The 24,220-nt window shown below is 36.5% G+C and overlaps 1 protein-coding gene across 1 annotated transcript in view; it reads right to left on the bottom strand.

Annotated features, from left to right (window-relative positions):
- The window catches only part of LOC139961137 (potassium voltage-gated channel protein Shal-like), a 123,597-nt gene that overhangs the window by 13,083 nt on the left and 86,294 nt on the right, over positions 1 to 24,220 (bottom strand). The window contains exon 4 of the mRNA XM_071960054.1: positions 14,228 to 14,317. Within this exon, the coding sequence (XP_071816155.1) occupies positions 14,228 to 14,317 (90 nt within the window). The remainder of the gene's footprint in view (positions 1 to 14,227; positions 14,318 to 24,220) is intronic.

Here is a 24,220-nt window from a genome sequence, read left to right as displayed (position 1 = left end):
ATCTTCCTGTTTTGTCTGTTTGATGTTATGAAAATTTAAAAGAAACATTCATTCCGTGTTAACATTCATGATGTTAACACACCTTGGATCAATATTAATGCAGAGACATTGGAAGCATGGAGATACAGCATATCAGCATTTGTGGGTGGAATTCAGCTTTTTGCTGCATGATTACAGTGTGCATGCTTTCCATGCATCCATATACTGAAGCAAATGCTATGAGCATGTAATTGTAAGCACTCATTTACAAAAACAATTGGAGTGTGAGTTTTCACCTTTTTCTCCCCCCCCCCCAATTCTTGACTTGCTTTTATTTCCATAAATTTGAATATATAATCTGCAGCCAGTTGACTTTGCTGTTGCAAAACGAAGAGGACAACATGAAGACAGAGAAAAAAAAAAAGCAACAGCACACCGCACGCAACGAGGTCGACCTCCCAGAATGTTTAACGCTGATACAAAAATCAAAATTAACATTCTCAGCTCACTTGAGACATCCTCGTGGGCACATGGAAGATCCGCAAAGCTAGGGCAGTAAACGCCACCAGAGAGGTGATAGGGAAATGTTGAAACATGATAAAATCAGCCAATGACAGGTTAATGTAGTTTTCAAAGGTCACCGGTGGCTGAACGGTCTATGGAAACGTTTGCCGAAGTCACGGCTGGAACTGAATCAATGATTTACTGTTTACCTACAAAATGCCTTATCGAGGCTTTCCGTCTACGGTATGCTGAAAGCAAAAGAGCTTTACAGTCTAATCTAAGACCAAAGTCAAAAACAAAGGGTCTCGTCGTTTTTACTGAGAAACCAAAACCGCTAATTTGGATCGACGCTTCAGTCGGAGATAAAACAGGTCACGATGACAGGAGTTAGGGGTCGTCGGGGGGAGACGGTTTACTTATCTTGCCAGATACCGACTTCACCGTGTGAAAGCTAGGAACTTTATTCATCTCTCATATAATCTATATGGAGAGATATAATATTATTAAAAACTATATTACCATTCCAAAACTTCATTTGAATTTCTTGGAAATAGGGGGGGGGGGGGGAACTGGCGAGGGTTCTTGATTGCATTACTTTAATAGAATATCGTACACAGCCATAGGTCATCTAAAGACTTTTGATATCGATCACCTCTGGAACTTTACCTCTGACCGAGCTGTGGCCGATGTTAATGGTCATACTGTATATATGAATTGTTTATATTCTAGTTTTTGTCTCTTAGATGATACAAAAAGGCAGATACTGTATTAGACAGAATTCATCAACGAAATGCATCTCAATCACCCCAGATTGTAATTCTTTTAACCTCTAAAACTAATGGTTATTTATACATCCACACATAGGTTAAACCATTGATATGTTGGTTCATCCATCTACAGTACGTAACCATTCCTTACATTTCATTTAGTAGCAAGCCGTAATCTTAGTTCTCAGAATTTACTCTGACCAAAGGCCTTTGTAACGGGACATGTTGAAATATATACATATAGAGTTAAAGGTCATCTACAAGCCACCGTCATTTAAATCAAAACCTTTATCATGGCCTGCTCGGTTAGAAGAGTATTGGTCATTTTAATCTGTTGAAGATAAACAGTCAGTTCGACGGTGGAAAATGATATTAACTCCTTGCTAATGATGACAGAAAAATTAAAAGTTCACAATGCTTCTTTGGGGGAGGGGAGAGGGAAAAGGAAGCTGGGAGGCTTAGAGTAATTAAAAATAAATGTCACCCAAAGTGGAACCTTGGTTTGAAGCACTATAGCATTATTCTTTCATTTTGACTGATAGATGCACTGCTCTCTGGTGTCCAAAGTAGCCATTGCATTGGAAATGTTGAGCACGTAGTCTATGAAGAACCAAATTATGTGTGCCTCAATAATGAAGCTGGGTTTAACAATAAGGATAATAGTTCATTTGTTGAGAGAAACTGTAGAGACATTTTGCAAACACTAGCAGCAGGCAATTCTTACAAACTGTCTTTTCCAAGAACTTTTGACTACAAATTAGACAATGATGTGGAAAGATAGAGCTGTACTTATTTTCTTAGCATACATTCATATATACACCTGAAGTAGAGTAACAACGATACAAGACAAAATACCTCTCAAACAAACAAACAGCAGCTGGCATTAGGCTAAAACATTTATCTGTAACGATGAGCGAGGTACTCACTGTAAGCTTTACAATTGTCTGCAACATCACATGCAGCACCATTACATGCACTCACATGAATGACAGTGACAGGAGAAGTCCTTGTCACACAGAGTAAATTCAAACACAAGTCAACAGGCCTGGGATTGGTGTATAAATATATATTAAATATATTTATATAAAAATAATAAAAAATATATATAAATATATAATAAAATGTGTAGCAAGTGGTATGACAGATATATAGTATATAAATAAGGGTGGGATTAATTGGGAGCTTGGTTTAACAGTATCTTCGTGTTCTACATGTGTACACTGCCTGCCTGTGTATGAACAATTTCCAGCTATCCTTGTTATTCAAGTTCTCCCATGGTTTACAGAATTTGGAATTCAATAGTTTACATCCTTGAAACATAGCTTCCAGTAAACCTAAGATTTATAAACCAATCTTCTCTCTGTATTACGACTTAACACCTTAAAACATAAACCATCATTGTCTTTGCCAGGGTTATCACATGGAGCTTTCTTTAATCAGCGATAATTTGTAATGTTGTAGGATCGTGCTCTATAATGTTAAGAACAATTTTTAATACAACATTTGATATTTTGTTGTGACATTTCACATTACTGCTGTAATAAACATCTTTTTTGAGGAAAGTCCTAGAAGGGGATTATTGCCAGAGGCAGCACTTACATATTTGATAGTTACCGTAGGAGACCAAATCTGAGGTTATAATTAATTCACTGATGAAATCATTCCAGCAAGCCAGTAATATTTTCAGACAAATATTTATTGGCAATCTTTCATGTCCTGTCAAAAAAGTACATGTATGCTTGCACAAAACAAGCCTGTGTGTAATATTTTTTCCATTTTTTTTTTCCTACTGAGAATGGTAGTTATACTGCCTTGCAAAAACAAAAAAAACCTGCAAGGACAAAATTTTGCCGGTTGCACTGAGAGGGAGGGATAAACATATTATGTATAACTGTATATCCTACATGAAACTCATATGACATACTTGAATGTGCAATCAACCAAGTGTATATGGGTACATTAAAGGGACACAGCTTTCTTTGAATCACCCTTTGTGCACACAGCTGGTACTATATATATATATATATATATATATATATATATATATATATATATATATATATATATATTTAAATGGAATAAATTTAGAATTTTGTTCACTTTTAACTGGTGGTTTGGTAAATACAGGTATATTTACCAAACCACCAGTTAAAGTGAACAAAATTCTAAATTTATTCCATTTCAAACACAATAGCACTGGATCAAATCAATTTTCTGTGATGGTGGAAAGATTTTTCTAATATTTCTTGGTTGTTTCCCTTTCAGATTTATAATGGCAATACTACCATGTCATAATTTAACCTCTTGCATACATGCCATTTGAATGACAAATCTTTTGAGGTCAAACCGAACTGTCCATCTCTCTCCCGTCAATCCTGTGGCCGGAGAGAATCAATTTTATTTGCGGCACGTGGAAAAGCTGAAAATGAAATTATATTGCCGCATTACGATAGCCGTTTGACGTCAGTACTTGAGCAACGACACTCTCTAGTGAGTATAAGTGAGAATTTGATACCATTATAACAGACAGAGGTACTAAATTTCATAGTCACTATAGCATTGTCTGGACAGGTCAAGTTTTTCTTCTTAATAACAAAAAAAAGCTGTAATGCAACAAAACTTTACACCGAGTTAAGTTAATCCTCTGATCCCTTTCTCACTTGGTGAAAGCATTTGACTATCTGATTATATCCAGATTATATCAAAGATTTATTTCCCGAAATTTTACAGAGGTATAAAAAAAAACGTATATTGTTTTACTAGGCTGGGTGTTCTTTTTTTCTGTTTTCTGTCTATCTTGTATGAAACATACCTGGTTGTACACCTTACATAAGAAACAGTACATTAATTAGTCTACCCAGTATGCTGTACTATAACACTGTGCATACTAAAACTCACAGCAGTCTACTTAAAGATTTGATTCTAATATTTTAATTTTAGACTCAACTGTCATCATGGTAGTGCTTAAGTTTTAATCCTCATCTGGAAATCATGTTGCAGTACAGCTATCATGTTACCTGGGCCAGATAAGCTCCTAAAGAATACTGAAGGAATTAATGGAGAGAGCAACAATCCCAAGCGGTCAAGGTGAGAGTTGCACAGAGGGGGGAGGGGGGTTGAGATGGGTGCATTGCAAAAATGTTACCGGTTGTTGTAAGCTATAGGTACACAGGTGGGCATTCGTATGGGAGGAAGGTACAGTAAGAAAGGAGTGGTGTTAATATGAATTAATTGACATTTTAAAGTTTTTGAGTGCATATCAGCTGATTAGGCGATTTCAGTTGCTAACCATTAATCATTTTATTGAAACTGGTCAATCAAATGCAACATGTGGCTAGGCCAGTACAGTCCTACATATCCTGTACGAATGCTGTATAGGCCTATCCTATGTTAGGTTATGATCACATCAAACCCAGATAAATGACGAAAAGTTGATGGGTATATATCAGCTGTGACAATTCTGGCAGCAAGTTAGCCTTCCCAGGGCAGCTTCAGACTAAATAGGAAGCCTAGATACATAAAAAGACATTCACCTACCTCTAAAGTATAAACTAAAACTCACCAAATAAATTTCTAAGTGAACATGCAACCATTAATCCAGCCAATGATAGTTTGCCCAAATATGAACTATTTCTGATATTAATATCTAGAACGTTCGGCGACAAAAATACTGGTTATCTCATCTTGAATTACAACCTTCATCTTAAATAAGTATGGGTCTACATTCAACTTTTCAAAGTTGTCAGTGGCACATTTCTGTCAGGATTATAGATAACAGTTTGAAATGTGTGGTTGTTATCTTATGTACAGAAACTGCAGCTCAAAAACCTAGCTGCTGTCACAATGCTTTTGTAATATTACTTTAAGCTACGCTGAAACAGTAACAATTTTTGCTTTTATGTGAGTAGGATTTAAAGCTCAATAATTCCTGATCATTATTTCTTGGTTGTGTCTATACAGTCTGTGACTTTAAAGCAAGTGCTATTGGCTAGAATGATAACCAAAATGGTCACCTTTGTTGTTATCTTACACACAGAAGCTCAAAAACCTGCATTCACAACGATTTTGTGATATTTTTAAACCAAGCCGAAACAGTAAAAACTTTTGATATATATGTGGGTAGGATTTAATGCTCAGTAATTCCTGATCATAATTTCTCCGTTGTGTCGGAAAAACTAGTGATTGCAGCAACGGCTTATTTATCTACTGAAATACAAAATTGCATTGTTATAGATCGATGTCAAAAACGGTCCAGAATTGAGATCAGGACGACCGTAATGTACCGTTATAAGTATGTAGATGCAAATTACAGCTAACACTTCTATAGGTCAAGTTCATTGGCATATTTAGCCAGCATAAACTGAACTGATCATTCTGTGACCACATTCAGTGTACCCAAAACGGTCATCAATACTGCCTCAAAATATGCTAGAAATTAAGTCCAATTTATGGAGAAATTTGTTTATATCTTTAAATATTGTTGCTACTCTGTGCATATTCAAATATGAAAACATATAGGCTGATGACATAATTATTAATTTCCATAAGACATGTTTTCCAAACTATTTAGAATCAAATATTGTCTTTTAGCAGTAAACAGACTCAAACAGAACTCATCCACCCACTCACCCACCCATCCTATCCTGTCTTCCATATCATTATCAAACTGTGCTCAGCTTGCTGCTTCTCAGATTTTTCTATTTTTACCTATATTTAGAACTCTTATCGTGGTTAACTTTTAACATCGATAGTTGCTACTTTTTCATCTGACAATTAACAGAGGATCGCTTCAAATCGTTATTTATGTTCCAAATTCTGTTTTTAAAAAAGCACAACAACCACGCAAATACTAATGTGCAGTTTTAATGTAAACAAGTCTTCCCTTTCACTGAATACCGCATCATCGGAAAACAAAACAAGAGAAAAAATCCGATCACGGAGGAACAGCCTTCTATAATGTCTCTTGCTAGATTGCATCTCATCAGATCCTTGATAAAACCAAGGCTCGGTACATTGCAAAACAATCAAGAGAAAATGCAGGCAGTTTTTCACCTCTTAACTTTGACAAATGCAATAATGAAAGCCAAAAGGCCTTGAGCAGCAGCTCCCAAAATCATCCCTTTTGATGTCTCTTGTATTCAATGTTGCATGAACCTCGCTCTTGTACAGAACACGCCACCATGTGCTATATAAACACAATACCTTTACAGAAACAAGGAGAGATAGATAGATCTTCGACTTTTAGCCCATTGCGTGGTATTCAATATGTCAACCGAAACTTGAAAAAACACAGACAGTCTTTTGTGGGGACATCATTTTGGCCTCTTGTTCAGAACACGCCACCATGTGCTATATAGACACAATACCTTTACAGAAACAAGCAGAGATAGACGTGCGACTTTTAGCCCATTGCGTGGACTTCAATATGTCAACTGAAACTTGAAAAAACACAGACAGTCTTTTGTGGGGACATTGTTTTGGAGAAGAGAATTAGCAATATCTTCTTTTTTTTTCTTCTTTTCTCTGTCTCTTTCCCCCACATATGACTGCCATTTTTTTCAGAATTTCCTTAAATCTTTAAGGAACAGAGGAAAACAAGAGGGCTAAAAGATCAAAATTCTGTAGGAGGCTTTAAAAGGGACAAATTGAAATTAGTAATAGCGGTGTTTGAGACCATGGATGGGTAATTACTTATTGATCCAGTATATCAAAAACCACTCTGCAGACATACATTCAGTAGGGCCTTTGGAAAAACATGATTTGAATGAATGTGATTATATCAGCAAACAGTTTAAAGAGTTTAAAAGCCAGAGTATCTTTAACTTATCACAAAATATCAGGAAAACCTACCGCAGCCTTGATCATTATCAATATAATAAAAGTTTCACAAACATGCAAATTTCACAGGTAAATGACATACAGGTACCTGCATTTGTGCATTTGGTAAACTAAAGACAACTTCCCCCCTCTCCTCCCCCCCCCCCTCTCTCTTTCTGTTCCTCATATCCTAGTTCAATACCTATATCCTCTCCTTAAACTGAAGTGAGTTAAGCCTTGCCTTTTTAAAATATCCTCAGCAATTATAGAGCTAATTCAGTCCTTTTAAGATGTTAAACTATTGTTTCATTAGAAATACTTATGTAATATTTTTGCAGATTAACTGCAATCTCTAGCTAGGCTATTTAATGGTAATTACTTAATGTAGTACTGGATCCACCACTTATCCACTTCTTACTCAATCCCCCAATGTCGTCTTTTCCTTTATGAATCTGTAAACAAATTCATGAAGTCAACAACTTGTAGACTGGTAGATTCCATTTTTGTCATCAAATCTGAAGCTTCCACCACATCTTACTGGCTTTATCTCAATACTTCACAGTTATATATTTTGTAAAGTTACATTCTGAATGTCACATTTTCTATACATCAACTAGTGAAGCCATACAGTGTCTCCAGCTAGCTCAGTCTGTAGGGATCACACAAACTGAATATATCTACATTTTCTAGTTAATGCAGACACGCTCTGGCACATCGAGGGGAGAAACAAGAAGAAGACGACTCTAGACTAATCCTTTAGAATGAATAGTGTGCTAAAGTACATATGTAATGTCACATAGTTATGACACAGTGTGGATGTAGTTGCTTTTACATTTTGTTAATCTCATGGCCATGTACTTCACATTCAACACTCAAATCATGTTGATATATGTAAAGTTATTAATATATTTCATATATAGAGACATGTGATAGAGCTAAATATTGCACTGAGCAACTAAATAAACTTAAGCAGTATATTACGTATTATAAGACACCGCTACGTAGCCGTCCCAGACAGTCGCCAGTCGCCAGAATCATACATATGTTGCAATGAGGGCGCTGCCATATCGGTCCTGAAGTGTGTGATCTGATCACACATTTGCGTGAACGTGCTCAAAAGCTGCGACGAGCTCGCGATGACCTTGCATACTGATTGGCTGGTGGAATGACTAGTTCACGGTCCCTCTTGTGGAGTTTTTCCACGAATGAAAGAGATGCTGTATAGGACTGGCACAAGTTAACTACAGTAGGTGCTAAAAACCAGTTAGCCTGGCTAATATTTCAAAAGATCTCTTCTTCAGTAATTCCATTGAAATTGTATATACTACTGGTGATAAACTCATAGCCCTGTTGTGATATGCAGTCACAGACTGCAGCAGCATGTCAGGTTTCACAGAACTAGATAGGACCTACATGACAATCGCCCTCTGTTAACTTTGGGCAAATCTATCCTTCAGTTGCCACCAAAGTAGTTTTCTAGCGGGAATTTGCACCCCTTTTTATCAGCTTTTGTTTTACATTCTCTTTGACATTTCTTTGGAAAGCTTAAAGCCTGTTTCCTCGCACTTACTATCAATTCTGCATATATGTATCCTCCTTCACTATTTAACTGTAATATCCTGTGTAACGTTGCAGCCTTGACTATTAAAGGCACCTTTAAACCATTCATTTAATATTCTAGAATGGTGCCAACAGAATATGTGGCAAACATTCAAACCAACATACAGCTTTAAGATTATGAAAGATTAAAAATGACAATTTATGCAATCATGAAAAAGATTTCTAACTCCATATAAACCATCAAAGTTTTCCATTCAAGGAAAATGTCTCCTAAACTCACGTAGAGTTTTAATGTGCATATTCTTCCACTCATTAATTAATGATTCGATCCCAACTGGTATGAATCAAAACTTTCAAGGGTCTGTTTGTATCACAATATATCACAAGCCAACGGTCACAACTTGAATCTTAATCGAGTTCATTTTTAAGTTTAAAAACCAATGCAGCTATCTAACAGTTCAGCATATATCTGCTGGTTAACAGTGCACACTCAACACGTATATCTGACTTATTACCAGAACTTGTTATAAAATTGTTCCTTTTACCTTTAAACATGATTATCATGCACACATGCTGGTGTACTGTATCAGCCTAGCTCAAATTCAAACATGTAATGAGCCTTGCATTCTTCACCAACTATGGAAGAGCGTGATGTATATTTAATATAGAGAGTTTACACGCATAGCAGCTACTTTGCAATAATCCATAAAATTTTTCACTGTAGTAGACAAGACTCAAGGTTTTCATAATCATTCTTTGCAAATCTTAGTAATGTTTAAAAACGGTTTAGACTGTAAATAAATCAAACCCCCCAAAATATAAGATGGCAAACCAGAGCAGCAGCTCTTGTTGGAAGCAAATTGTCTAGGACAAATTAAAAACATAACACAATGGGTCAATAATGGTTTGTTTCCTATTGTAAGGTTGTTTTTTATCCCTTTCTCTTGGTATAATTTTGTGAGAGGTTAATGATTTCGTGTCCAAGAATCAGTAATGTCTCGGTCGGAAAGGGTTGTTGATTTTTATTTTGTGTCAAATTTGTCTCTTTCCTGGATGAGCTAGTCAGAGCTCTGACATGATGAGTTAATGACAGTACGTTCTCTATTACGTCACACGCAATATTATTCATTGGAGCTGATTTTATTTCCTTTTGGTCGGAAACTTTGCATGGACTCTTTACTACTATTTTTTATAACAAAACTCTACAAGCAATTACACTTATCCACTTCATTTTATTTCACAAACATAAAAGAGAAAAATGTCATATTTTGTAAAATTTGACTGATTGAGATTTTGTGTACAATTGTGAAAATATCTACATCCCCCCCTCCCGGCCCCTCCTCTGAAAATTTTAAAGAAGTGAAATTTAGTTTGATGTCTCTGTGCTATAAGAACAGACCTGTTTGTCAGCTGAGCTTTTGACCAGCAGATGGTCCCTGGATATCTTCTTTTATAATAGCCTGTTTGTTGACAGAATATATATAATACCTCACAGCTTGCAATGAAAATGCTAATTTAACAACAACGAAAAATTTGCAGGAATAATTGAAAGATGTGACAAACATACAAACTGCAGTTCTTGCAGTCCATCATCCTTTCACCAGGAACAATGAAATTATGGAATGTTAATTAAAACTATTATGATGAACATTGTTGGGACATGTTATTTGTTTATTAGAGCTATATGCCATTAATTACAAAAGGTTGTAACCACAACGATCTTTACTATTACTAATAGACTCAGAAAGAACAAATTATGTTTGAGTAAACACAGCAATTGACTCTACCGAATATATGCAAACTTAAGTATTAATTAAAGGCTTTGGAATATGTGGCAGTTAACATTGTGCACAGGAATATATAGTACAAAATGTTTACTGACATATTTCGGGGCTTATCATGTTTGCTATATATACACATACAGTACATCAACATATTGCCAAAGCTTTACTTTGCAATTTGTAACTGCATTAATACTATAGTAACTGTTTGCTAATTTAATATATTCACAACTAACTTCTCGAGTGCTGGGATGTATATATCCATAATATGAGAGAGGGATGCATGTAAACACATCAACATTTTCCAACTTTGGAGAAAATCCGAACTATTTATTGCAAATACATGAATGGTTAAATTTTAAAAAAAAGTCCAAGTTGAGTAAAGATCCTGGGATCCTTAGATTACATCGCCACCTGCTAATTTTGGGGAGAATTCAAAAATGTATCACATTTAAAGGACAAATCAAGAGCAATATTAAACATACTTCTAGAGGGAAATTTAAGCTTTTGAAAAACATGAAATGATGGCACATACAGTAGCCTGAACATGACCTGACAGAAATGAAAACAGTCCTACAGTAGCATTTACATGAAAGTATGTAGTTACTGTCTATGATGGAGCATAGAGTTTGTACCTGGCAAACATTAAGGTCAACTTTTTTACTGTACAAGTATGATTAAAACCTAATAGAGTTGAATAGTTTTTGTATCTAATCCCATAAACGTGCCAATTTTCTTCACATTTATGGGATCATACCCCTTTAACTATGGGACATATTTTGCAGGATTAACAACAGACACTAACTATCAGTGTAATCATCAATAAGATTGCTAGCCTTGCCATGGTACTTCTAGTAACACTAACCTGTGAGATGCTTCTAAAACTATGCTAGTGTCATCTATTTTTATCCCTACAATGAAATACCAGATGGCATCACATCTGCTCTCATGTATAGCTCTTATGCTGGTATTTACATGTATGTAAGGTAATAAGAACAAAAAAAAACCTTATAAATGAACTTAAAAAGATCCCAATCATATGACACATGTCGGGAGAGGGAGGGGGGATGGCGGGTGCCGGGTTTATATACATGGCAACGTGTGACCTGGATGAAACAATTGCAATCTTTGTAATATTGATCAGCTGTGAATAAAAGATATTTAGGACACAAATTCAGCTGGCCATGTGGGAAGATTAAATATTAAATTCCATGTTGGAATCTAGATGCTGTGCTTTCACATTAGAATCATATCTCACACAGCAGTACTGCGATATAAGCCATGATTTCACATTAGAATTGTCTCTCATACAGCAGTACTGCGATATAAGCTGCATACAATGGATATCCTATTTGTACCTAAATGTTGTCACACGTGATCCGGGATTAAATTCTACTCAAACTATCTGTTGAACCCTCCATAAATAGTCCTGATCTGCCTGGACCAACATCCTCTGAGTTTGATCAGGATCGAGATGGTGTTCACTGTATGTTTTTCTATCTTATTTTAATAATGTGTTGGTCATAAGCTTCTTCTTTTTCCACAGGTAAACTGATTACATATTACATGTTTGGAGACTTTGTAAAATCCCTCTCCTAGTTATACCATGATGCTCTACTGGCTCCCCCATCCCACCTCCTTGCTCTCCCCCCCCCCATAAAAAAGAGATAAACAAAAAGAATATCATGAATATTGTAAAATCACTTTTACATTTTACTAAATTTCCTTCTGACCAAGAAACATCTCTCAGGGTTTTTTTTTTAAATATTTTTCAACAAGTTCTTGCATTAAGAAAGTTAACATTTTGTTGTCAGCTAGTATACATATATATATCGTCAGAAGCAATTTGAGTGTAAATATTCTTTTGCTTTCTCTCTTTCTGTCTCTATTTTTCTTCTCTAGAATTAATATCGCAACACTGGGAATGTTTCTTACCAGTTGAACTGGTAATCTTAAAAGAGGTGCATTCTATTTAACAGTGCTCACAGTCTTAACACGAGACATAACATACATATTTTAAGTAAATGTCCTTTTTTGACATGCAACATAGTCCAAGTAAATGATACATTCAAATCCATGTAGACGATGCATTAAAGCAATGTGAATAAATTTCTACATCATTAGAAGCTAGGTGGGCCCCTAGAAGAGATGAAAGAAGGGAAACATTACCACAACATCGTCATGGTAACATGTACAATTTCTCTTCGCATGCGATGAAATTTTCGAGGCGACCCACCTCTACGACAAGAAAGGTGTAAGAAAACGTGGACGACGTAAAGATCAGCTATGCATAGTCGATGATGCTAAGGGATCAGGTTCTGTTTGGAGTGAGCTAACCGCCTGTCAACTCCTCGCCATGACACGCTCTCGGAAGCGTGAATGAAAACTTATCTAGCTGCAAACTGCGAGGGACTCTGTCAGTTCAGATTAGAACATGTAATGTAGCAGCGGGCTCTTTCGGTTTGCGACAACAACCAACTCACCTTACGAGTCCCTCGCCGTCTCGAAGAGTGGGTGGTGCTTTCATGTAACGACACAACTAGATAATTACGTCAAAACTCATTCTCTCATTCTTATAGGCTTCTTGTCGTCATGTTTTCAGAGGGGATCTGACATCGACATACGGGAGGATTAAGAGTTTTAATAACTTTGAATCTCACACACATATATATATGTTAGTTAGGCATATAGCTACAATAACGAAGGTCTTTACCAAAATTATCATTATAATGTTGACATTTTTGGAAGATGAATTTGAGAATAATCACAATATTATAGAACAAACATATGATATGTGAACTGAATGCTGTATGTGAACTTATTTTCACTCTTTCTTTTATGAAAGTTTGTGAGGTTATATATTGAAGGATTAAACTGAGATTTTCAACATTTTTCACTCCTCTCGCTTTTTGTTTGGTCCTTAAAGGAAAAAATATTCAAATTTTTTAATGAATTAATGAATTATAATTAATTTGTCTGCTCTGGTCTACATATGGTCACCATTAATATATAGACGAGACCCAGGTAACCAGTACATGCTCTGTCTACTGTGAAAATAAGTTAATTGTTGTGGGGCTAATTGGGTATGTGATATGTTGTTATTCTCTTGCACAAATGTTCTTCAGGTATAAAACATTTGTTGAGACTCTGATTCAAAGACATGCAAAGTGCAACCTGCAGGAGTGCTGGGGAGGCATGTGACTTTGATAATCCCGTGCAAACTTTCTGCGTCCTCGAAAGTTACAAAGCCCTGTTAATGTGGCCAGTACCTCTAACTCTTACGTAACAATTAGGTAGCAATATAACTTTTGAAATTTGGTATTTAATTAGAAGACCATATACCTAGCAATGTTTGCTATGATAAATTATAAGAAAGCATATGATTAGATATAGCAGTACTAATAGACACATCAATGGACAAACCAATGGCTGGATTAGAACAATTTCAAAAGGATTTTTAATTATTTGTTACATATGTGATCCTGGTTGTGGAGGATAAATTGCACACAATTTTTTTTATCTCTTTCCTTTTCAGTGAGTCTTTCAGCTATGAAAGAAAATTGTCTGCAAATTCACACACTGTCACAAACAGCATGTACTTTTGGCAGTTCAGGCATGAATTATGTAATGAAAATCGCAGTAAATAGAGATCTTCTTTCCAGAAGCAAACAATCATATCATACTGAAAAGTACATCTCAGAAATTATAATTTCATACACGCATGGTACCAGTATTATTAATGTAATAGATATATATATATATATATATATATAAATATATATATATATTGTACGGAAAAGGTAAACAAAAAGTACTTACAGTTGTTTTTTCTAAACAGCTTAGTAGATGATGGTGTTGGGATTCGTAGGAACTATACCTGTTACTCAAATCTTCTGGGGAGCAACCACTCTGAAAAAAAAAAAAAAAATGCATTAAAGAATTTGGTGATATGACATCATTGTTTAAATAAAAAACTTACATCTTCTCAGGAGGACAGGAGGTGGGGGTTTGATGGAACAGCCCCCAAGTGACTTAACCTGGCTATGGACCTGGTCTGCCTGCATGTAATATAAAAGGTGACATCACTTCTTAAAAGGTTTAAACGCTGCACTTTGGTCACATGGGTTAAGCGGTTACTCTGTGGTAACTTTGACTTAAAGATAATAAATGCAACATTCCAACATATTTAAACTGCATGCATTCATCAATGTAACTTTTAACAAGATGGTGTGTATACACAAGCAATTTGGCTGTTGTTCATATTGCAGCACGTCTATTAGCTACTTTTAGTGTGATATAGAATTTTTTTAATCCCAAAACATATTTTATTGTACTTATTTTTCATGTTTTAGCATACTTTGCAAACCTTTCAATTTTAAGGGGAACCAATTTTCATTTGTTGCTATAGGGTATAATATTTTGCCGTTACCCTTAAAAATTTCCCTTAAAATATGGTACAATATGATAAAAAACAAGATTGTAGCAAAATCAAAGCAAAATACAACATTAATGTGCCTAAATGCTGATGAGAATCATCTTGATGATGATACATGTTCTTATTGTGATTGTGTCACATATATGTGACATTCAGACTTTGAAGAAATATACATCTCTTGGATTCACACTTATAGTGATCATTCGCTATAATGGTGTTTACAGTGTTAAAAAGGCAAAGGCCTCCACTCTATAGACACAGAACAACTACAGTGCTGATGTTGGGAGGAGACAGGTGAGTGAAGGGGAAACAAGAGCCCAAGGGCACTGTGGTTCCTTGCTTGGGGTATATGACAATACACATATTATCAAGCAAGATTGGGCTCAAATAGTCCAAGCAATTGTGGCCCTACATGTACGCATAAAGTAACCAACACTATAGCCAACACTTTTGTGATCACAAAATGTGATCGGATTTTTGATCAAAAGGCACTTTTGAGATCTAAATATGGCGTCGAAAATGTAAGAAGTATAAGGTCACCTACAAGCGGGTCAACAGATATGATAACATTGGTGACCACAGATGACATGACCTTTAAGTTTGAAAATATTCCACCACCCCATTCACAACTTGTCCCAAATTATCAACCGTGTCACACCTTGGTATTGGGATTTAATTGCATTAAATGTCTAAAACTTAACTTTGAACTTGTATACATAACTTCACACACAAAGGTCACCCGTAGGTCAACCAATTGACATTTTTGATCGGTGAGACCTAAACGGAGCATCAAAACTCTAAAAATTCAAACATGTTTTCTTTGCCCATTTTCTAAATAAAAAATACTAGTTTTTTAACATTAGCTGACCTTTGGTGACCTTGGATAACATGACCGCTAAGTTGGAAAATATTCCCCTATACCATTCGCAACTTGTCCAAAAAAATCAACCTTGTCACACCTTGGCACTGGGAGTTATTGCCTGAAATGTCTGAAAATTAACTTTGACCTCGTATAACTTCACACACAAAGCTCATCGAGGGGTCAACCTGTTGACATTTATGACCAGAAGGTACCTTTAACATCTGAAAATAGCATCGAAACTGTAAAAATCCCCAAAACACGAAAAGGTCACCAGAGGTCAAATTGAGGTCAAGGGTCACCCAGATGTGGGTGGACAATTGGATTACGTAGAAGCAACTCCCAACCCTAACTGACAATTCGTTCTCAAGTTATCGCAAAAATACTAGTTTTTTATCATTAATTGACCTTTGGTGACCTTGGATCACATGACCGTTAAGTTTGAAAATATTACCCTATACCATTTGCAACTACTCCAAAAATATCAACCGTGTCACACCTTGGAACTGGGAGTTATTGCATTAAATGTCTGAAAATTAACTTTGACCTCGTATAACTTCGCACACAAAGGTCACACGGGGGTCAACCCATTGACATTTATGATCAGAAGGTACCTTTAACATCTGAAAATAGCATCGAAACTATAAAAATCCACAAAATACAAAAAGGTCACCAGAGGTCAAATTGAGGTCAAGGGTCACCCAGATGCGGGTCGACAATTGGATTACATTGAAGCAACTCCCAACCCTAACGGACAATTTGTTCTCAAGTTATCGCAAAAATACTAGTTTTTTATCATTAATTGACCTTTGGTGACCTTGGATCACATGACCGTTAAGTTTGAAAATATTACCCTATACCATTTGCAACTACTCCAAAAATATCAACCATGTCACACCTTGGAACTGGGAGTTATTGCATTTCATGTCTGAAAATTAACTTTGACCTCGTATAACTTCGCACACAAAGGTCACACGGGGGTCAACCCATTGACATTTATGATCAGAAGGTACCTTTAACATCTGAAAATAGCATTGAAACTGTAAAAATCCACAAAACACGAAAAGGTCACCAGAGGTCACCAGAGGTCAAATTGAGGTCAAGGGTCACACAGATGCGGGTCGACAATTGGATTACATTGAAGCAACTCACAACCCTAACGGACAATTTGTTCTCAAGTTATCGCAAAAATACTAGTTTTTTATCATTAATTGACCTTTGGTGACCTTGGATCACATGACCGTTAAGTTTGAAAATATTACCCTATACCATTTGCAACTTGTCCAAAAATATCAACCACGTCACACCTTGGAACTGGGAGTTATTGCATTAAATGTCTGAAAATTAACTTTGACCTCGTATAACTTCGCACACAAAGGTCACACGGGGGTCAACCCATTGACATTTTTGATCGGAAGGTACCTTTGGTATCCAAATCTAGCATCAAAACCAAACATTTTCTTTTTTGCTCGTTTCCTCCCAAAATAAGCACATTTTTTCTAATGTGACCTTTGACCTTTTGACCTTGGTTTCAGATGTAGTTTAATCTCCTGATTCCAAAAACCAAAACGACAAGTCTGTGCAACCATCCTAACTCCGACCGAAAAACTTTGACCCCATATAACTTCGCACATAAAGGTCACACGGGGTCAACCTATTGACATTTATGTTCAGAAGGTACCTTTGACATCTGAAAATAGCATCAAAACTGTAAAAATCCCCAAAAACATGTAAAGGTCACCAAAGGTCAAATTGAGGTCAAGGGTCACCCAGGTGCGGGTCGACAATTGGATTACATTGAAGCAACTCCCAACCCTAACGGACATTTCGTTCTCAAGTTATCGCAAAAATACTAGTTTTTTATCATTAATTGACCTTTGTTGACCTTCGATCACATTACCGTTATGTTTGGAAACGATGCCTTACCCCATTCACAACTACTCCCAAAATATCAACCATGTCGGACCCTGTCAATGGGAGTTATTGCTGTTTTTAATATATTGGTTTTTGGCATCTAACTGACCTTTGGTGACCTTTGCGGGCACCAAAAACAATAGGGATCTTCCTCTTACTATGGGCTATCCACCCAACAAGTTTCATCATGATACATCATTTCCTTATTGAGATATCGTGTACACAAGCCAAGCGTCACATACACACACACACACACACACACACACACACATACACACACACACACACACGCCAAGTTGAACGCATAGGTTCCTTGCTTTGCAAAAAGCAAGGAACCAAAAATTCTTTACTGATTATCAAAAGTCTTGAAAATCATGGACTATATGTATGAAATGAAGTGTCTTATACAATATAAACCAATTGACCATGCAGCAGACTATTATCAAAGCTTTCAAACTAAAACGTGATACGATAATGCCTGTAGGTTTGCTTCATTTCACAATAAAACTTGTTTTTGCCAAGTCAAGTATCCTCTGTGGACTACATTTTCGACTCAAACTAGGGCTGTAAATTCACCTGTAAATGTTGGCAGGCGAATATATATCTAAAATGAGAACTGCCCCCAAAAATTGTCCATTATAGCAGCAAAGAAAATGGATTACAATGTCCAAGCCAACCCCTGGACGAAAAAGATGTCTCTGCACCTCATCCAATGATGAAATAATGTGTCACATGTACTCATTCTCCGTGTCATTATCCCGGAAAAGCTGTATTCATCAGCTTAAAATGTGCTTCCAAAAAAAAACTAAAAAAACAAAAACTACCCCCTCTGGCTGATAAAACAAACCCAGAAAGTAAAAAGCTGTCTGAAGAGCTAGAAGACTCGTCTCATCTTTGTCATCTAGCTCCCGTGGTCGTTATCGACGGCGACGACCGTTAGGAATGGGCAAAACAGGTCACTTGTCATCTAAATGAAGACCCTGAATTATTTATATTCTGTCTTTCTGTTTTGGAATCTTCTTTTTTTATTTCCTTTTCCTTTTTTCCTTCTTTTTTTTTTTTTTGTTGGCTGAGGGGATTGACCAGTGAAAAGAGAAGAATTTAGAGCATCTACAAAAAGACAGTTATATATTATTCGAGGGCTGCTTCTGCTTCTGTTGTCTCCGAGGTGATTGGAGTCGGGCAAGCATGAAATTGTAATACGGAGGTGAGAAAGACACACGGAGTACCACCGAACTGATCTCTTTCCCCTTCTAAGAGACGGGGAGCTTCCAAGAGCGATGCGTACCGAGCACGATTCAGCGACATGTTATGTAAACGTCTGCTTAATTGGATGTTCTTTTGCGATAGGATCGATAAATATATCAAAGTTCATACCGAGATTAATATCGGTGCTCGTCTGGCAGACGGGCACGGATCAAATATCATGATCTAAAAATTGGTGCATTGATCCTCCTCCTTAGGTAAAGAACTCTACCAGTCGACTCTTGCCGGTCGTCTCGCGAGGGAATGTGACAATAAATCATGACGATGCATGCCCGGAAAAAAAAGAGGCCTTAGCAACACGTGTGTGATTCTAATTTCTGGGTGCGATCCTATTCGGAGATGTCATCATTGAGATTCCGACAAAGCCAAAGGTTGGCTTAAGACAGCATGTTTAGATAATTCTTACTGCCTGTTACGACCGTGCACTGATAACTTATAACATCCACCCACTGCCTGCCACTAAGTTGATTAGAATTACACATTATGGATATATTTAGGGAATACTCATCGCCCATAATAACTTTCTTACATACATTTCATTATGTACAAGTGTTTTTGCACTGGATCTCAAGCAGGAGATCCGATCCGGATCTGACCTTCAAATCTAGATCCACTTCCTAGTGTGAAAGCTCTCACACTGGGGATCTGACTCCAAGATCTTAATCTGTAAAAGCCCTGTGGAACACAGTGACCCAAGGTCATGATGACATATAGCCTTTGACCCCCATGTCCTGTTTATTGCTATAGAGTAGAGCAAGGGTGGGCAACCTTTTTGAATGAATGGGCCAGATATAAGGAGTGAAAAATTGAGTGGGCCGCACCTAACCAACGACCTGCTATTGATTTCAAACCTTTGATTCCGAGGCTTTCAAGCAATAGGTGTGTGTACTCAATCTGTATTCACAAAAACATGTCATTACAGTACAGTTGATAACTAATGGTGATAATAGGCCTAACTGACAGCATCATTAGTGCCGATAAATTCTAAGCAGTTAGCTCGTTTTTTGTGATGATGTAAAATAGATTGATTTTTTTTCCTTTTTCTTTAGACATCTCACAGGCCGCAAAAAAATCACTGGCGGGCCGCATGTGGCCCGCGGGCCGTAGGTTGCCCAACCCAGGAGTAGAGTCTAGCTTCAATACTACAAGGTTGCAAGCAACTACAGTATTACATGTCAAAATATCCACATGAATTAATGATTGCTATGTTCTAACTACTGTACAGTAACTGTTTGTCGATTACTCTACTGCGGTCTGATCGCCAGAGAAGGACCCATTGTGAATGTAGAAGCAAAAATGCAGTGGAATATATGTTGCTTTCTTTAGAAACACAGGATTAAGACGGGTGGATAGAGAGAGAAATTAGCACTCGAAGCAAGCGAGAAAACTCCACTTCATGCATCATGATCTCACGAAAAGAGAAATTTTCACATTCACATAGGCAGAGGATAAAGATGGAACCTGGTGGATGGCAGGGGGAGGGCTAGCAATTAACAATCTTTGAGGTGGTATTGGTATGTGTACAAGAAAGGGTACTTCAATTCATGGCAATTAAGTTAGGCCTTTTTTACAGTAAAAAAAAATCACAGAATTTTGCCTTCTTGCATTTTCCCTGTTACAGTAAGTGGTCACTAGTTAATTAAAACCAAAACTGATCGATTTAAATCGCATAAACATGTAGCTAATTATTAAACTGACAAGTTAAGTTACAGTGTTTAAAACAGAGTCCAAATCCAAAGTTGTTTTGTAACATTCATAATATTTTTTTTTTTTCTCATTCCACTCAGTAAGTCACACACCAACAAAATGTAATCACAAAAGCACATGTACTGTACTTTTTTTTTCTCCAGAACAAACGTGAATTTGAGCTGAATGCCATGTATAACAAGAAGCTGTAAACTTAGGCCTGTATTACGACTATGATAGAATTAAAGCAGGCAGGAAGCAAAGACTATGTCATTAACGCCTATTACCTGATAATTCATGTTTAAATGCAGTTAATCACAATTTTGTTTCTCTTTTTCTTCTTTTGCAAGAATGATGTTCATTCAATTCTTCTTCTTTTTTTCTGGGGGAAGGGGGGTGCGAGGGGAGAGGCAAGAACAAGAGTTGACTTGGAATATTGCAATGTAAAATATAAACTGCACTGCAATTCATACATGGATGAATCTGGTTGAAAATTGAAAAACCAGATGGAAATTTCCCATAAAGTTGTAGCTGCTTTAAGCCTTCATATTCAAACAAAAGAACTTGATTTTTATTGATTAACCTGATGAATGCATGCCTTCCGAGAGGTACCTAGATCCCCGCATATAATTAACCGATGCCATAAAATGCTCCAAAGCACATAGAGGAAGACCGGATACGTCGACCCGTAAATACGTTGACAATATTGACCTGTTGACGACGTGTCTGGAACATGAACGAAGCACATATCTCAGAGAGAGAGAGCCTTCAATGTTACCCACACTATTAGACTTCATCTGCAAGGATTTTAATTAAGATAGGCCGACTCTCTGACAGTCGCAAAGAGTAATGAGTTAAAAAATGTTCACGTACGGTGTCTATAAAGCACTGTGTCATAACGTGCACACATCAGCTACGATAAAAGGCGAGTGTTCGCTGTAATTGCTGTAATCAATATCTTATCAAAAGAAATTTCTTGGTTTTCCACAAAAGTTCAGAGGCAAATTAGGAAAGCAAATTGAGTTCACTGGTTATAAATTTGCATCATGTTGTTTAGCACAACTAGTAGTGCACGACATGCTATGTGTGAAACCTGGATTTTATTCTATCCTTTTTCTGTTTTTGTTGCTTTCTTTTTGATGGTAGGAGGAAGACTCTACTAACTGTTATTCCATCTGAAGAAAGAAGTAGATAGTTGGCAATGCCATAGTTGGGAAAGGTGGGCGGGGGGAGGGAGGAGGGGCTAAATATTATTCCATCTGAAGAAAGAAGTAGATAATTGGCAATGCCATAGTTGGGGAAGGTGGGTGGGGAAGGGGGTGAGGAGGGGCTAAATATTATTCCATCTGAAGAAAGAAGTAGATAATTGACAATGCCATAGTCGGGGAAGGTGGGTGGGGGAGGGAGGGAGGTGACTTGGGAAAATAATAAATTACAGCAATTAATTGCTGCAGAGGAACTAAGAAAGGTTAAAGCAATGATGTATGCTCATAAGTGATCATTTGAACACCATCCTTTTGGAAAAGTCTAAGATGTAGTGTATCCCTGCGTTCAAGCTTCTTGTCCGGCACAGCAGGGAGACAGGTCAGCAAATGACTATATCCCCCCCTCTCCCTCCCCTGTCCACTGCTGTACATGAAATACCACTGCAGGATGTATGCAATTGGCCAAACAACAATCTATTAAGACCACTCTGGCAACAACTTCACCCAATTGCACTCTATGAAAATTATACCTGTATAATTGCAAATTGTGTATCAACCTTTTCTGACTAATTTCTTTTTCTTTTCTCTTCAGTTAGCACATTTGTCCGGGGATTAGGGCAAATTTGGTATTAAATTATCGTTTCCATTGGCAAAAATTGGATAATTAACGCACAAAAACTGTGATAACAAACTATAGGCAAAAACCCTTTTTGTTTACTTCGTTTGATATGCAAGTACGTAGGCATGTTGTACACGCACTCAATTTTAAATGATATGATTCATTGCATGTCATTAAAACTTAACAAATTTATGCCTGTTCTGAGAGCTTGAAATATTATTAAAGCCACAAAGTCCTAACTTTTATAGTTCCAAGAGAGCAGGAAGGAATTATACCTGATAGAGAATTATGCTGCTCGGGTACAGCAACTATAGAGGGCATATTAATTTGATAGAGATTTTTCAGTATTTCATTCTTCCTTATTAACACAGATTCAAACTTATTATTATTAAATTTTAATTTTTTTATTAATAAATATTATTATTATTTTGTTATTATTATAATTATTATTAAATATTATTATTATTATTATTAATTATTTTAATTTTGATTCTTTGTGTTGTTTTTAAGAATAACTGTTATATTGTTAAAACCTGTTAAAACGTGTGTACGATTTTTGTTTTTGTTGTTTATTTGCAACCATTGTTACCAATAAATGGAGAGGATAAAAAAATTATTATTAATTATTATCATTAATTATTATTAATATTATTATTATTATTAATAATATTATTATTGTTATTGTTGTTGTTATTATAATTATTGTTATTATTATTATTATTATCTGCTGATAATTTAACAAAATTCATCTCACATTCAATAATGAATTTGATCATACTGTATATCTTACACGAGCTCTTCACATATTTAAATCAGGGAAGACTAATAATAGCATAGAGTAAATAAGTTTCATGAATTACGCGCCATTACGTCTCTACACCGATATTAATTATGTGTACAATCCCTCGAGTACAGACTCTAAACTGACCGTGCTAGGACTTGCTATATAATACAGTATCTCTCAGACCGTTTGCAATTAGCAGATGATACACAAAACACGCTTTAGACTTAATTGCAAATCGAGGTGGTTTTAATTGTTTCAATCTATCTGATAAGCATAAATATTACAACACCTGTGGCATGCGGCCTATTGCCGCATATCGCATAAGAAAACGCCGCCCCCGGTATAGATTATACGGGAAAAGAGAGAGTTAGAGAGACAGGCAGACAGCTCGGCTAGCTGTCGGCGGCTAACTGCAGTATACCTGCAAATAAACAGACCTTGATTAATATCTTCTCAGTCCCGACTACACGGTTGGCGTTCGCTTGTGATCTGTGGGCGGGTGGGTAAACATTACCACACCTGTTGAGCTGGCAGGATTTTAACTCGTTCCTTTGAAGACAAATCTTTTTTAGACGGAAGAATCGCAGACAGTAGAAATGGCAGTGGATATTACTCCCACTGATCAAAATTGGCATGTGTGCAACAAGTATGAGAAATTAAGGTTAATTTGATTAGAACTAACAGCAAACAATTTGATGAACATTCCTCTCATAGGAAAAAGACAGACAAACAGAATACAGACTGCATAGATGCTGTGCTGAAGTCAATTAGCAACAATTTAGGTCGTGTTTATACATAAAAGATTAGAATTGGTTTGATTTAAACCTCCACCCCACCCCCCCTCACGGCGGGGCCTAGATAGTAGCCGCTCAGCCTGTTTAAGACTTTGACCATGGTTTTAGCGTAGTAATAGGATATAACATTTATTCACATGATGTAGAGTAAGTGCATGATTATAAATTCCTATAGAGCGCTGTGATCTTTTGTAGAGCGCTCTATTAAATACCTAGTAATAATAATAATAAGAAATAAACTTGCAACCAT

This window comes from Apostichopus japonicus, chromosome 20, assembly GCF_037975245.1.
Source record: "Apostichopus japonicus isolate 1M-3 chromosome 20, ASM3797524v1, whole genome shotgun sequence".
Lineage (NCBI taxonomy): Eukaryota > Metazoa > Echinodermata > Holothuroidea > Aspidochirotida > Stichopodidae > Apostichopus > Apostichopus japonicus.
The sequence above is the reverse complement of the archived record's forward strand: the minus strand, read 5'-3'. Positions and strand labels throughout refer to the sequence as shown.